This window comes from Sinocyclocheilus anshuiensis, unplaced genomic scaffold, assembly GCF_001515605.1.
Source record: "Sinocyclocheilus anshuiensis isolate Anshui unplaced genomic scaffold, SAMN03320099.WGS_v1.1 scaffold85, whole genome shotgun sequence".
Lineage (NCBI taxonomy): Eukaryota > Metazoa > Chordata > Actinopteri > Cypriniformes > Cyprinidae > Sinocyclocheilus > Sinocyclocheilus anshuiensis.
Genome location: NW_015536800.1, coordinates 4,042,879 through 4,059,822, shown reverse-complemented (window position 1 = coordinate 4,059,822; position 16,944 = coordinate 4,042,879). Strand labels below are relative to the sequence as shown.

Genomic DNA, 16,944 nt, shown 5'->3' with positions numbered 1-16,944 from the left:
AATTCGTCTCCTCCGCATCACCCTGTAGCGCCATTTTGGAGAGTATCAGCTAGACGTAAATAATGTATGCTGTTCTGTGTCAGCTGCATCACGCTGGATCTGTTTCCTACATTGTTGTGATTTGATCTGAATGAAAACAGCGTATCCGTGTGAATCAGCTGACACAGAACAGCATACGCTGTTTACGTCTAGCTGATACTCTCCAAAATGGCGCTACAGGGTGACGCAGACGAGACAAATTGCTGAACAAAGTCGTTATTTTTTTTTTCTTTTGCGCACAAAAAGTATTCTCGTAGCTTCTTAAAATTACGGTTGAACCACTGATGTCACATGGATTATTTTACAGATCTCCTTGCTACGTTTCTCGACTTGGGAACATTTCAGTTTTACATTTACATTTCATTGCTGTCTATGCAGGGTCAGACAGCACTAAGATTCCATCAAAAATATCTTAATTTGTGTTCTGAAAATGAACGAAGGTCTTACGGGTTTGAAACGACATGAGGGTGAGTAATTAATGACAGAATTTTCATTTTTGGGTGAACTAACCCTTTAACTGATGGACTGGAGTCATGTTGATTACTTCTGGATTATTGGATTATTGTTTGAACTCTCATTCTGACGGCACCCATTCACTGCAGAGGATCCATTGGTGATCAAATGATGTAATGCTAAATTTCTCCAAATCTGTCCCCGATGAAGAACCAAATTCATCTACATCTTGGGTAGCTTTAGGGGTGAGTGCTATGTATACATATATATTTAGGGGTGAGTATACTTGATTTTGGTTATCAGCATAAGTCATGAAGGGAATGATCTGAATTTCTTCAATTTTTCAAACATGCACAAACCTCACCCTCACCATATAATTTACAATATAAAAAACACAATCTTCTTGGAAATACCAAGATGTCTCCCCATGTGTAATGTTAGAAGTCTGGAAACACTTCACCCTACTTTCAGTTTTGCACTCAATCACTTACACAAATAAGCACACACACGTTTTTGGAATGCATCCAAACTCTTTCATTCATCTCTCCTGAACATTCCATTCCTGGAGTGATTGTATCAATAACATGAAAAGTTAATCACGTTGTTAGTGAATGAGGAGCCTTTGTTGTCGTCTGAGAAGAACAAATGCCTCTCTCTGGCTAGGATAATCAATGTGTCTCTCTTTCTTTTGCTCTGTCTAACCTAAGACTCTGTTACAAAACATATATATTAGGGTGATGCTATTAAGATGGAAAGAGACAGATATATAATAAGCGAAAGAAAGCTGGTGGATCATCATGATATTGTGTAGCAGCCAAAATACTCAGACTGATCCTGATACTCTTAACAGAGGGATTACTTGGGTTCACACAGTGACCTACAAACACCAAACAATGGGAAATGAGTTCAAAAGGTAACATCTACGGAATCAACAGAATATTAAAATCCCCACCCAAACACACAGACAAGCAAACATGCTGATGCTACTGTGAAAAAAATGCCAAGTTCTGTCATGAAACTCTAGATGGTGCAGGCTGGTGCGGTTTTAACACAAACTGATGATATTTTTATGCGTTAAACTAGCTCAAGATGATTAGTTCATGTTGCATACGTAGCCAATGAGCTTGCTGCTTTACATTTAAATGGCTGGTTAGCATTCACTAGATAATTTCACAGCATGCTTTCAGAGTTCTTCTGAAACCCTTCACCTTCCCCAGCTCCACCTGTATAGATCTGCTACAGGTTATTATATATGCTACTTGTGCAGCAGCAGTATGTCTTAAATACTCACAGCACTGTATGGGCGTATGTATTGGCAGTAGCAAGTTCCTGTACTTGCTTTGCAGCAGCAATAATCTACAACAACAGCAATAACCAACAGCAGCAGCAATTCAGCAGCGTAGCAGATATATTCCGCCAAGACCAAATACATTAACATTGTTATATCCATTACCATGCTAAAATCTTTCTAGAGTTATGATAGAACTGTGGTCACATCATAAGACCCTTTTTGGGTCTTGTGCTGTTGAATCATGAGACAGGTCACAGATTGCTCAAGGGCCCACATATGGGGCTAAAAGTGTTCTTTACAGAAATCTGAAAAGATGATTTCCTGTTCAATCTATCAACTCACAATGCACAACTGACAGTTTACTGTCCAGCAGGCCTATATCTTACCACAGTCTGGGAACAACCCTGGACATCTGCAATGGACATGGGGATTACTAGTGACATCAGCTAAAAAAACCAAAGGCGTCAGATCATATTTAGTCAGTTAGTCAATGCTAAAAAAAGAATAAACATAGGAAACAGAAATACTTATACTGTATGTTTTTTTGTCAAAGGAGTTTATTTTGTATTAAAACTATCAGAAAACGTCTCAGGTTACGTATATAACCATGGTTCCCTGAGAAGGGAACGAGACACTGCGTCCGCTAGAGGTCACTATGGGGAACGCCTTCAGCGTGACCGGTGTCTGAAGCATACATCTAAACACGACAATAACATTGGCCGGCGACAGCCTGTGACGTCATCACCCGGAGCGACCACAGTATAAAAGGGCGCTGGGAGAACACGTCATCCGCTTCTTCGTCTGAAGCTTATGTCCGAAGCATGGCAAGGGAACTAGTGGACGCAGTGTCTCATTCCCTTCTCAGGAAACCATGGTTACATATGTACCCTGAGATGTTTCCTTCCAAGGGAACTTCGAACTGCGTCCTCTAGAGGTCGCTATGGGGAACGGTATACTCACCGTATACTCACCGCCATGCTGAGGGGAGTGCATGCCAGAAACCACAGCGAGCACTAAGTACCAACTCTACCATAGCCATGGGAGTTGCCCCAAGGATGTCTTGACGGCTGTCAGTGACACTATCCCCTTCGGCCAAGGGTCTGAGCTGTATACCCTAAAATATCTTACCTGTAAATGACAAAAGCAAATAAACAGTTTTAAATAAAACTGAATTAAAAATATTAATAAGTACTAAAAGTAAAGGATAATGTACTTCCCGCTGGTTGTCATTGCAAAATAATTTTAAGTCCCCTGATTCCTTTTTACAGTAAATACTGTCAGAATCAAGCATTTCAGAGAGCCATGTAATAATAATACTATATAAATAACACTAAAATAACAAGTGTCATCGAATCTCAATGGACTTCATGGAATCGAATGCAGAATCAGTATTAGCACCAATGCTATAATTACACTTCGCATGAATCATGAGCATCATGCTTGGAACGGACAGCACTGTAAACCTTGAGGTTTAACCCCTCGTCTGCTGCCCTGCAGGGGAATATTCCATCACGGGACAGCATCCACACGTACTACCAGAGGCAGATGTGCAGGCCAGCGTCCGCTGAGGACAAGTACTCGGACTTCAGCCCTCTGCGGAGCCAGGCTTACGAGTCCGATCTCTCTAGAGAAAACCTGTCCAGGTGAAGAAACTCCATTCAATGCGTTCTAGATCTGTTTGAGACTAGGGTTCTGTGTCTTTTTACAAAGCATTCTGTTGCAGCTGAATAACATGAGCAAAAATCAGCAGCCTACAGATCACTGCAAGAGGAATTTTGCCTATGCTTTAAAAAAAATACTACAGCAACTAGATTAATATAAATTTCAAATATTAAAGTGTTAAAGACAAGTAAACAGTCAGTAATAAGATAGGAACAAACAAATTAATTAGCAATATCATAAATAAATACAACTGAACAAAATTCAAGTACAGAAACTGTAATTAAAAGTTTAAAAACACTGCATAGTTTTCGTTTCATAAATAAAATATAGATTAATCAATTAAAGTTATTAAATATATTCAGTCGAGATCAGTCAATGATTTTCTTTTGTTCTTTGATTAACATTAATGACAGGCAGCGTGTTTATTAGGCTGCTGTTTCTTTAACACTGAGCACACGTGGATCTAAATATACTTGTTACACATGTGTTCCCTTCTGAGGGAACTTCGAACTGCATCCTCTAGAGGTCGCTTTGGGGAACGGTATACCCACGCCGCCATGCTGAGGGGAGTGCATGCCAGAAACCACAGCGAGCACTAAGTACCAACTCTACCATAGCCATGGGAGTTGCCCCAAGGATGTCTTGACGGCTGTCAGTGACACTATCCCCTTCGGCCAAGGGTCTGAGCTGTATACCCTAAAATATCTTACCTGTTAAGGGCTGGGCTAGGAAGCCCAAGCCTAGGGCAGAGCTCAAGGCTTGGAATCAGAAGAAAGAGATTCCTTTAAGGGGATACAGCCAGGTGTCTAAAAACCAAACCAGACCCTGGCCTGCCTCCCAGGGGGGCTACCGCCGGTTCCGAATAAACCTGCTCAAAGAACTGACTTGACAGATCTTTGGTAGCAACACCCTGCTCAGAAATGTATCAACAGAGATACATAAGTTGAGTGGAGCCCAAGGCGAGAGCCGGGGCCTAAACCAACTCAGAGAAAGGGAACGAAGCTGACAGTGCGTAACCCTTACCATACAGGATTTTAGAAAGTGCACAGAGCTCAGCGTGTGCACTTACCATAGCATGGATTAAGAAGCACGGATGCATGGATTTTAGAAGTTAAGGGGTAACCGAAGCTGTATAAACCAGCCTAGGAGCCCTATGTGACTGTGGCACGCTCACATAACAGAATCTGTAGCATCTGCCCAGAAGGGAGCGGCACGCTTGCAAGAGGCCCTTCACAGTGAGGGGAGTACAGCTAGCTCACTTAACAAGCAACCCGCTAGGAAGGCAGGAGATGGGGCCCTTCACAGTGAGGGGAGTACAGCTAGCTCACTTAACAAGCAACCCGCCAGGGAGGCAGGCGATGGCCCAGCCGCCTGGCATGATTGCTATACGGAGCTCAAAAGAGCGGAGGCCCAACTTCAAATATAGAAGGGGGACTTGGACGCTCAGATCGAGAGGGGCGTGCTCATGTGAAACCCCCAAGGGCACTGCTAAGCTCGACCCACAAGGAGAGTGGCTCAACAGGGAGGCGGAGAGAGGCCTAACAACCTGAGGCTGCTATTCAATGCAGCTCAAACGAGCGGAGGACTCGATGAGAGAAGTCCAAAGACACTCAATCGGGAGCGGTAGGCTCAAAGACAACCCTCCGAGGTGAGGGGAGCACTGCCTGGCTTGACCTAAATAGAGGCAGATTATCAGGGAAGCAGCAAGCGGCCCAACTACCTGTTGTCACTGCCACGGAGCTCAAGAGCGGAGGGTTCAACCCCTAGCGAGGAGAGAGAGGAAGCCAGCTTGACCAAAGCGATCAATAGCCCAGGGTCAGAGGACCTAACTCTCAAGTCGAGAGGAGAACTCACCCAGTCTGCCCAGGACCGGCAAGCTCAAAGGGACCCTCCCGCAGTGAGGGGAGCACAGCCATGTCTGAGGAGCAGATAGATTGCAAATGGGACATCAGAAATGGAATCCTGCTAGAAGGGGATCATACATTTCTACAGGGAACAACAGGGTCCCAAAATAAAGGCAACTGACCAAGGAGGTGACAGAGACAGGCCTAACACTCAGTTCATTGCAAATGCAGGTTTTTCGGGAGCAGCACTCTCGGCTCTCAAACTGAGGCGGGCTCTTACAGCACATACTGGAAGTGCCTCATAGCTAACCCTCACATTGAGGGGAGCACTTCTCAGCTCGACCAGAAGGAGGTGCTAGATTAGAAGGGGTAACACAGCAGGGCCCAATAAGAGACAGTCCACTGGTGCAACTGGACACAGTCTCATGCTCTCTATCTCGATAGAGAGTGTGGGTCCCATATAACAAGACCCGATAGAATCTGAAGAAATGGCGGGACCCAATAACCATTCATGTGTACAGAGCTTACTGCTTCTCAGAACAGAAGCATAAGAGAGGGGTTTTCTCAGAAACACAAATCCCTTGTACCTCAGGGAACACAATGTACTCAAGCCCACTCCGCAGAGGGGCGATTACTGGTTCGACCATAAGGGCAGTGTGACAGGGAGGACCCGCAAGCCTGGCCGTCTATGGAGTGCTGAGCTCCTCAACGTCTCAGCAAAGGAGCGCTAGCTCAGAAAACATGCATGATGGTTAAGGAAAGACTAAAATCTCAGGAGACCCCTCAGGGTGAGAGATGAGTAGCGCACCCTATCCAGAGGATAAGGGAGCAAGTCACGAAGCATGTATTCGGAAGAGTACTAGCCCACGAGAAGGACACACAGGTCCTGAGGTTGCAGCGTTATACTGGGAACCTGATGCTGGGAGGCTTCCGCAGAAGCCCAGGCTGCATGTCCAAGCCGAAGATGAGGGCTTTCACCTGGATCCAGAACCGATGAGTGAAACCATCAGTATAATCGGTCAACAGCAGAAGGCCCTGAATTAGCAGGGGGGTCAAACCTAAAAAGTCAGAAAACAGAACAAGTCAGAGTAGCGCTGCAGAAAAAGGCTAGTATTGAATACTCAAAAACTAGCAGTAGAGTAGATGAAATGGATCGTACTCACCAGCCATGGCTCCCACGCATGACTCAGGCTCATGGATATAGGCTGGAGGCGAAGTCCGAAGAGCACTGGGGTCCGGACCATCAGTAGGTAGTTCTATGAGACATAGAAACTAGCCAAAACATCACAGGCCCAGCATAAGAGACTGCAATGCAAGCGCAGGAGGCTCAGTCAGAAGGGAAGTTTTTTAGGGGATTTAAGGGGAGGAAGATGAGATCAGATGTAATACTCTCATAGGGAGGTGAGTAGATGGCTCAGGTTTTACTCTGGTCCAGACAAGAGCATTGAGAACATCTAGTCTGGATCACCTCCCTCAAATCCTGCCTGTCACCCTTAGACCCACGCCCCTTTTGAGCCCTACCCGCAGGCGGGGGAGGGGTGAGAGTTGCAACACTAGTCTTCTGAGCCTGCCTTTGATCCTTAGATTGAGACGGGCCAGGACCCCTTTGTTGGGCTCAGACCTGGATCTTCGTGGAATGAAGGATTTAAAGGCAGCCGAGCGCGTCTTGGCCTCCTTAAACTTCTCAAGCACTGTCTTGACGGAAGTGCCAAAAAGCTCAGAAGGGGAAACTGGCGCATCAAGAAAAAAGCCCTTCTCTATCGACCCGATATCCGCCAGATTCACCCACAGATGCCTCTCCGTAACCACCATGGCCGCCGTGGATCTGCCAATGGCAATGGCGGCCTGCTTATTGGCACGGAGAGCAAGATCTGTGGTGTGACGCAACTCAGCCACCTCATCAGGGGATAGACCCTGACCTTTATCCAGGTCTTTCAGCAGATCAGCCTGATAAGCCTGAAGCACTGCCATGGTATGCAACGAGGCTGCAGCCTGACCTGCTGCCTCGTATGCCCTGCCATTCAAACGAGATGTATCCTGAAGGGGTTTAGACGGCAGGGAGGAAGCCTTAAGAGAAGATGCCTCCCCCATAGAGAGATAGCAGGCCAGTGTCTCTTCAACAGGGGGCATCCATAACCTCAAGCAGCTCAGCATATGGGGGGGCAGGAGGATTGGGAGGACTCAATCTCGACTTCTTCATCCTCATCTGACATCTCCTGCTCATCCTGGCTTTGAGCCAGCAGAGCACTAGCCGCTGGATCAGACAATGTAAGAGAGATAGAATCGTTTTCCAGCAGCTCACTCTCATCCATGACTGATGAGCGCGAAAGGGAAAGACCTTTTTTCAACTCATCAGCCAGATCCATCTGCAATCCCCATGAGCTCATTTTCCTCCGTGCCTCAGCAGCGGAGGGTCCTGAACCACGGGGAGCTGATGGCTGTCCCTCTTTCCTCGAAAAAAAGAGACAAACGAGAGCGGAGCTTTTTCATAGGAAAAAGCTCAGTGCATGCTAGCTGGCCCCTCGAGGACATCGCGCGCGTGCTCTTCGCCCCAAACAAAAGACACAAAGATCGTGTGTGTCATCAGGTGTCATATAGCGAGGACACGGATCCACACATTTCTTAAACGCCTTACTAGTGCTCGCCATGGTAAAGAAGAATAATCCTTCTTTCCGGAAATGCACGCTTCAAACAAAACAGTCCTTGAAGACGAAGAAGAGGATGGTGTATTCTCCTGGCACCCTTTTATACTGTGGTCGCGCCGGGTGATGACGTCACAGGCTGTCGCTGGCCAATGTTATTGTCGTGTTTAGATGTATGCTTCAGACACTGGTCACGCTGAAGGCGTTCCCCATAGTGACCTCTAGAGGACACAGTTCGAAATTCCCTCGGAAGGGAACTAAAACTTTTTTGTTGTTGATGTCTGCCTGTCTGAAAATAAACAATATCTATCCCACAGATGGGATGGACTTAGCAAGAAAAACAGGTCAAACATTTAAGTTGATGACAGACATTTATTAACATAATTTTCATTTGACATTTGTCACCATTCACCATTGGACATATAGAGTACACAAATTAAATAAACTACTGTGAGTGTGAAAAATGTGTGTTCCTATCCTCAAAGGCCCAGGAGACCAACTTGCCTATAGTTGAAGAAACACCCCCAACAGAACAACAGACTTCAAACAGATGCCTTCCAAACAGAAAACAGCCAAGGAATTGTAAGGAATTGCCCATATTCTCCAAATTTGAATAGCTCAGTCTACTGGTTCTCCAAGAACGAAACAAAGTGGTAAAATAGAGAAGTCTGGGGATCATAGGACGCAACATGAAGTGGAGAAGTAGAATAAAAGCAGGCGTTGGGGGAAGAGGGTTGGGACAGACTTAAAGTGATGAAATGGCCAAGAATGTACCCTTGTTCAAACCCTAAGTCTCCTTACCAATAAGTCAAAGCCAATAAAACTGTGTGGGAAATAAAAGGCTAGGATTGAGGATGGCATTAAGTTTTTAAAATCAAATAAGCATGACAGACAAGCCTAACAACACATTAGCTCTGAAATACAGACTCTCATTAATGGTATGCTACTATTGCCTCTGGACTTGGAGGAGACAAACATAAGATCAAGACAGGATATGTGCAAAGAAGAGGGTTGATTTGTGTCAGCTGGGTCATTTCATGTGAAACCTAACCCATCTGGGCATGACCGTCTCAGAAAATTGGCATGGAAATGTAACCTGTGTGGATCGCTGGCTAGATAAGGACACAGCATAGGGTTTTTTGAGGTGATACAATGATGCAGGTTAGACTATGAAAATATTCTCTTTACATGTATTTATTAAGTTGTTTACTGCTGGGTGCACATTTCTATTACACCACTACAAACTGTCAGCATCAGACAACAATATGCAAATAAGTTAATACTAGTGTTATTTTAGTATTTATTTATTTATAGTTTTGATTTTCATTTTAGTTTAGGTTTTAGTAATTTTGTTATATGATTTTTTATGGTTATTATTTTTTAAAACATTTCTATTTAGCGTTAATTTATTTTGTCAGTTTTAGTTTTAGTACTTTTTTGAAGTTTAAGATTTCATGTAATGTTTAGATTTTATTTTATTTCAGCTTCATTTTAATTAGCATACATTATTTTTTTAAATAATTTTGGTTTTAGTTAACAATAACAACACTGGTAAAAATGAAGAAAAAAAAAATGAAATGATTCAAATGCAATTAATTAATACAGTTTATTCGATCAGCAATACGCTTCTGATGAAAACCCTGCTCATGACCTTAGACAAATAATAAGCTTGATTTATTAATGGAGTAGTTCATGAAAATAAATAAATAAATAAATACCTGCCATTTTTACATACTGCAATTTCATGGAAAACAACAACCAGGACAGTCTTCATAGTTTCTAATTTTGTTTTCCACATAAATATTGGTTTATTACTTTATATTAAAAATGACTTTTCTCACTTTTCTCAAGGAAATTACTTTTCTCAGAAAGTGACAACTTCCTCTTTCCAAGCATACTTATAGCCTCTTGAAATGATGCCACCATAACACTATATCTTAATCACCCAGACTGAAGAACACAGATATTGAATCTATGGTGAGCACTTGATGACTAAAGTGGAATTTCCCAGAGTCCCATCAGGCAGTCAAAAAGTCCCATGATCATAGGTCCAGTAAGTGAGCTATTGATTAAACATGAATGCTTACGGAACATGACCTTAACTGAAAATCTGAGGAAAGCAGTGTCATGAAAGCTTCCTTCATGTACACTTGTGCTGTATTCTATGTCCTCCCATCAACAGAGCAGTTCAAATAAAAGGTCAGGTGGTACTATTCCAACTGGATGAATGCCGGGAATTGAGTGCTGTTGATGTTTTCCCCTTTCAATATTAATAGACAAAGCATAAATTTTGCTCTGATGACTCACCACCCTTAAAAGCAAAATGACATTCCTTTTTCCTGAATGCCTAGACATGTAATTAAAGGTTGCTAAGGTTATAAATGGTCCACCAAGATTATGTAACCAGCCATTGTTTGAATATAGTTTAAATTTTAAGGAAATTTAAAGACACTAATAATTGTAATATGCTGATTAGAATAAATAGAGATAGATTTTGTGACAGTATAAACGTCTTTACTGTCACTTTTGATCAATTTTGTCAGTGCTGGCATTTGTGTTCAATCTCAGCACTGACAGTTCCTCAAACGCTCCATTAAAAATTCACCCCTTTCCTCCCCTCTCTTCCCAAAGCCTTTCTTATCGGACTGTACCTGGACTGACCTGGCTCTACCCAGCTGGGGCTCGACCCCAGATGCAGGTGAGGGAGAGAGATCAGAAGTGAGCAATGGACCCATTGTTCTGCACCCAGAGCCTGAGCCGTGACAGGGGGAATGGGTGTGATAGGGGCAGGAATGCTCTAGGATGAACGCACATCAAAGAACTACAGGCAAAAGGCCATGAGGTAGGCGTTCTGCCGACATGATTAAGGTACCGCACTCACTGGAGATAAGAAAGAATGAGCGGTTATTGTGGCACTTGATAGGCACAGACCTGAGATCAGTTTTGAAGTGTCACTTAATAATGGCAGATGTTAGTGAAAATGTGGAGACCTGGTCCCAGATCAGCATTAAGGGGATTTCAATCAAGATAATGTGAGGGAGCGAGGCTTTGAAAACCGCCTACTGTGTCTTTCATTTCCTCCACTGCCTTTCTATGAGAAACTGTAAGGGTTTACATTTTCCTCACAGACTACTGTGATCACCTTCCATCTTTTGGTATAATAAATATGTATGTGTGCCAATAGTTGTGGTACTATTAAGACATGTTTTGGCTGAGAAAGCACTGAATCAAATTATAAAATGTATTAATAGCACATTATTGATTGTATAGAATCGTTTTCACATTTATAAAAAAGAAATGCATTCAATAGATCAAAAGTGACAGCAGTCTTTAATTTACATTGTTACAAAAGATTTCTATTTTAAATAAATGTTGTTCTTTTCAACTTTCTATTCATTAAAGAATCCTGAAAAATGTATCACGGTTTCAATGAAAATATTAATCAGCACAACTGTTTTCAATATCGATAGTAGCAAATTTTTCATGAGCAAATCAGTGATTAAGTACTATGTCTGAAGGATCATGTGACACTGAAGGCTGGAGTAATGACTGCTGCTTTCTCATGACAGGAATACATTATATTTTAAATTATACTGAAATAAAAAACTGTTAAATTTGTATATTTTGTGTATTTATGTGTATTTTACAGACCCCAAATTCTTTTAGCTGTCAAAGATAATAAAAAACTGCTAATTCAACATTAATGAACTGCCAGTTTGATCAAAATTTGATTATTGTTAACTATTATTACAAAATCTATATGAAATATATTGTAGTAATTATCAGCAGCAGAGTCAACTAAGAGTCATTAATTTTGAACCAACAACATAAAAATAAAAGATGGAAACGTAATAATTTTTCCTCATTGAATATCATGTTTGACTACTTTATATTTTAATTAAATTGCAAATAACAATTCACACTGAATTCAAATATACATGCATCATTATACCAAAATTAAGTTTTTGTACCAGTCCATGATATTTCTAAACATTTTTATAAATTATCTGCAAGTGAACGTCACTTTATTGTGCCATCCCAAAGAGGAATACAAAAAAAAAAAATCACTTTCACTGACTTTTAAATGAAATGTTCCCTCCTGGTGGAATGACCTGCCCAACTCAATCCCAACTCAATGAGACATCTTCAAGAATTGGCTAAAAACACATCTCTTCCATCTTTTTTTGACCCTCTAACTCTAGCACTCTCTATTCTAATTCTATTCTTTAAAAAAAATAAAAATAACACAAGCTTTTCTAATCTTGTTGTATTTTATCTATTTGTTTTCTTTTTATTTATTATACAATTAACAAAAGCAAAAAAAGACCTCTAACACTAGCTTTTTCTATTCTAACTGTTTTCTTTTTATTTATTATATAATAAATAAAAAAAACTTGCTACATGTACTGCGTTAAGCTAACTGAGACTTGCATATCATTGCTCTTTTGTTGATTTTGATTGCTTCCATTGTCCTCATTTGTAAGTCGCTTTGGATAAAAGCGTCTGCTAAATGACTAAATGTAAATGTAAATACACACAGATAAAAAAATACCCTTCACATGGGGTTCTTCTACATGGCTACATCTTCATGTGAACCAATATGAGGGCCCTAGATAGTCTTCTGAAGATAAGATGCCTTTACAAGGTTAAAAAGCTAAATCTTCCTGCCACATCCATTTGTCTACACTAAAGCAAGGAAAAGTGAAGACCTCAGGAAGAAACTTGAGCACTTAATGCAGCCAAATGCTCCATTCTGGTGTCCCGTACCCCTTAAAATGACCCTGAATGCAAACTAACAATGTCAGGCTTTCATGGCCACGGAGCTCATATTAGATAACAGAAATGATCTCATTCATACACACAGAAACATATGCAAACACCCTTCAAAATCACTGCTGCTGGTGTTTTGTTTCCCTAAGCTCCTGCCAAAACCCTGCTGAGTTCTAGCCCAGTCTGGAAAAGAATAGTACAGTAAGGAATGATGCCCAGATGGGCATCACTTTCCTTGCACAACATAAATACTGTTTGCTCTCTGGTGTTGTGACCCAAAAGTCCATTGCCATAACAACCTGGAAATTAACCATGAATGCTCTCCATCTTGGGGCAAGGTTTGCGTGATGTAACCAGGCTCTGAACCCCACATTCCTGGCCTGATACAGAGAGGCTTTGATGTGCTTTGAAACAGGGGACCATTGTGCTGAAATCAGGCCTGCATTTTATCATCCATCACACACCAGAATACCAAGTTGCAGAGCCGCGGGGGGTCATTACATAACGCAGAAGCCTCCACACAAATCCTGAACATCTCCAAATTCTGAGCTTGCAACTGATATTATGAAGATCAACATAATCGGAATCTGACCGACAAAGAAAATATTGGAAAATGCATGATGCAACGTCTTCTCTTTGTCTCCATTGCATACACACCTTTTCTAAGACTTGGAAAATTCCAACATAAGCTCATTGGAAATATGTGATGATGGAGGCAGACACACATGCTGCTCCTGTTGCTTTCTGGTGTTGATTCCAGAGAGACACAGAGGTCAAATCATAATGATCTCCTATGGTTCGCCAGCCTGGTGTCTGCTCAACTTGAATGCAAAACAGATGTGACCAGAACAACTTATCTGATGACATTTAATAATTTGGTGGCCAAAATATAATATAAAACTCCCTTTTCACACTCCCACAATCCAAAAAGTCATTTTAACCACAGTGCCACACTTAAAAAAAAAAAAAAAGACTTGTCTAAATCTAAATTAAGTACATTTTGCTTAAAACAAGTACAATGATCTGCCACTGGGGGTAAGAACATTATTTTACTTACCCGACTGGCAGGTAATTTTACTTATTCTAAGCAAAATGCACTTAATTTATTTTTTTTCCCCCTGGAAACAAGACTAAATACCTTACGTCATTTTGCTTATCTAGAAAAAATGCACCTTAATTTAAGAATTTTTGAATATTTTGACTAGAAACGAGACAAAATTACTAAGATAAGCCTTTTTTTGCAGTGCATTTAGACTTCATCTCAGTTATATATTGTGTTTAATAGCATTCTGTGCTGAAAATTACATTCACTTGTAGCTTGTATTATAAATGCACAACATTTAATAATATTTTCATACTTTTTGCATAATTTCATAACATTTAAGTTTTATTGGCAGTGTTGCATAAACATATTCTGTTCACAAGTGATATTCACCTTGATTATTAGTTTTTCTTCACACATTACATGTTTCATCCATAGCACACACTGATTCTACTATCTTGGTTCGTGGTACAAATAATTAAACAACAATAGTAATAATTGAAATTACATCTAAGTATCAGTCATGGTTTGTGTAAGCATGGATATAAATCATTTTCACACAGTGAAATTCATTTTCAAATATTGAAAGGTTTTACACTACCAATCAAAATTATAGAGTCAGAGTGGCGCTCCCAGGCCGAAGGCTTCTAGCGGAAGGTCATTCACGCTGGATAGTCTTCGTCTTAAACGTTCTGACGCCTAAGGCCTAGGACTTGGACCTGTTCGCGACTCATACGACATTGCACTGTCCCCTCTGGTTCTCTCTGAGTCATCCAGCTCCACTAGGACTGGATGCCATGGTACAGACGTGGCCGAGGCTTCGCCTTTCGTCCGATCGCTCTGCTCCCAGGAGTTCAGGAGAGAGTGCGCCGGGACGGGTAACCCCGTTCTGGCCGGGCCGAGTATGGATCATCCACCCCCGCACGGAGCTGTAGAAGTTGTGGGTGTGGCCCCTGAGGGGGCACAACTCGTAGCTTCCGGTCTATCAACTGAGGTTGTTGAGACCATCCTCCAATCCAGAGCTCCTTCCACGAGGAAACTGTACGCCTTGAAGTGAAAACTTTTCACTTCTTGGTGAGGAGACCGCCAGCTCCACCCAGTTAACTGCCCGGTTGGTACAGTGCTGGAGTGGTGCGAGCACTGGATGCATACGTCCACAGAGCTGCCCTGTGGAGCAGGGCGGACCAGTTGCTTGTTTGCTACGGTCCCCCTTAGAGAGGTCTTCCAGCAATCTCCATCTGTTATGAGTCCTCTGATCTGTCATTACATCACCCGCCCGTGACGTCTCGCCCATCTATTGGTCTGATTACACACGAGGTTCGGAGCCAGTCACGCTGAAGGGCGTTCCCCTAGCGTTTTCCGACGCAGCGTCTCGTTCCTTCGAGGAACTATGGTTACATACGTAACCTGAGACGATTTTTATTTTTAATATTTAATGTACTTTAATTTAAAATAACTGTTTTCTACTTTAATATATTTTAAAATGTTATTTATTCATGTGATGGAAAAGCTGAAGTTTCATTCAATTTCTCCAGTGTCACATGATCCTTCAGAAACCATTCTAATATGCTCATTTGCTGCCCAAGAAACATTTCTTATCATTATCAATGTTGAAAACAGTTGTGCTGATTTACATTTTACATGGCAATCGAAAGTTTTAACATTACACTATGGCATGTTGTGTGAAGAGTGTAGCAGCACTGATGTAACTGAGAAACAACTTTCAGTTAACAAAACTTAAACAACAAATGACAAAAAGGCCAACGGTACAACACAGTTGATATATAGAAGTCAGCATACATCAAAAGACCACATGAGTAGCAGCGAATAGCTAACAGCTATTTGTTAATAGCTAGCATGCAACAATTGTCTTTAGCCTAAGGGTGAGACCGACATCAGGGTAAATGCTTTGCTGTGCCCCAACAAAGCAACTCTTTCAGCCAGCAAATGGCCATGTATCCATAAGGGAATGAAGAAGTTTGTTCTAGATATATATCACTATAGTAATAATCTTCAATTTCCAGCCACAGCTCTCTGTTCTGATATCAGGCAGCTCATCGTCTGACTGAACGTCTGTTAGTGTTTAAGACAGATTCAGTGCCACCAGTTGACATACTTATGCGGGAATGTAAGGTTGTATGCATAATTTGACTAGGATTTACAAAAGTTTGTATTTTTCTGGTCACTTTATAGGTTATACGATTATTCACTCTGATAAAATGGTGAGAATCCAGTATAGAAAACATCAACTAAATATGATATGCATAAATAGCCATATATGATATTATCACATCGTATTATTTATTTATTTATTTTTTTTTCCATGCTGTATTGCTCTGTCATTGCTTATACCATAATGTAGATTACGATAAAAAACATGAGGTCATGTGAGGCCACATGAGGTCACTTACCTGCTCTGTCTACAGCAGAGGTCTGAAAGAAAGAAATAAAGAAAGATTAATATCTTGAAAATGATAAGGAAATACAACAATATATATATTTTTATATATGTACTTTTCCTATTTAGCGCCCAAACTCTGGAATAACCTACCTAACATTGTTCGGGAGGCAGACACACTCTGTCAGTTTAAATCTAGATTAAAGACCCATCTCTTTAAACTGGTTTACACATAACACACCAACACATTTCTAATATTCAAATCCGTTAAAGGATTTTTAGGCTGCATTAATTAGGACAACCGGAACCGGGAACACTTCCCATGACACCCGATGTACTTGCTACATCGTTAGAAGAATGGCATCTACGCTAATATTAGGCTGTTTCTTTCTTTTTTTCCGAGGTCACCGTAGCCACCAGATCCAGTCTGTATCCAGATCAGATGGTGGATCAGCACCTAGAGAGGACCTCAACAGCCCTGAATGTCAGTGGAGACCAGAACAACTAGATGAGCCCCAGAGACAGATCCCCAGTGAAGACTTTGTCTCCTAGACGGCCACCAGGACAAGACCACAGGAACCAGATGAGTCCTCTGCACAATGTGACTTTGCTGCAGCCTGGAACTGAACTGCTGGTTTTCGTCTGGCCAGAGGAGAACTGGCCCCCCGACTGAGCCTGGTTTCTCCCAAGGTTTTTTTCTCCATTCTGTCACCGATGGAGTTTTGGTTCCTTGCCGCTGTCGCCTCTGGCTTGCTTAGTTGGGGACACTTCATTTCCAGCGATATCGTCGACTTGATTGCACA

At 41.7% G+C, this 16,944-nt stretch overlaps 1 protein-coding gene across 1 annotated transcript in view; it reads right to left on the bottom strand.

Annotated features, from left to right (window-relative positions):
* LOC107656601 (rho GTPase-activating protein 7-like) overlaps positions 1–16,944 on the bottom strand; it is a 141,321-nt gene that overhangs the window by 82,434 nt on the left and 41,943 nt on the right. The window contains exon 5 of the mRNA XM_016444500.1: positions 16,155–16,176. Within this exon, the coding sequence (XP_016299986.1) occupies positions 16,155–16,176 (22 nt within the window). The remainder of the gene's footprint in view (positions 1–16,154; positions 16,177–16,944) is intronic.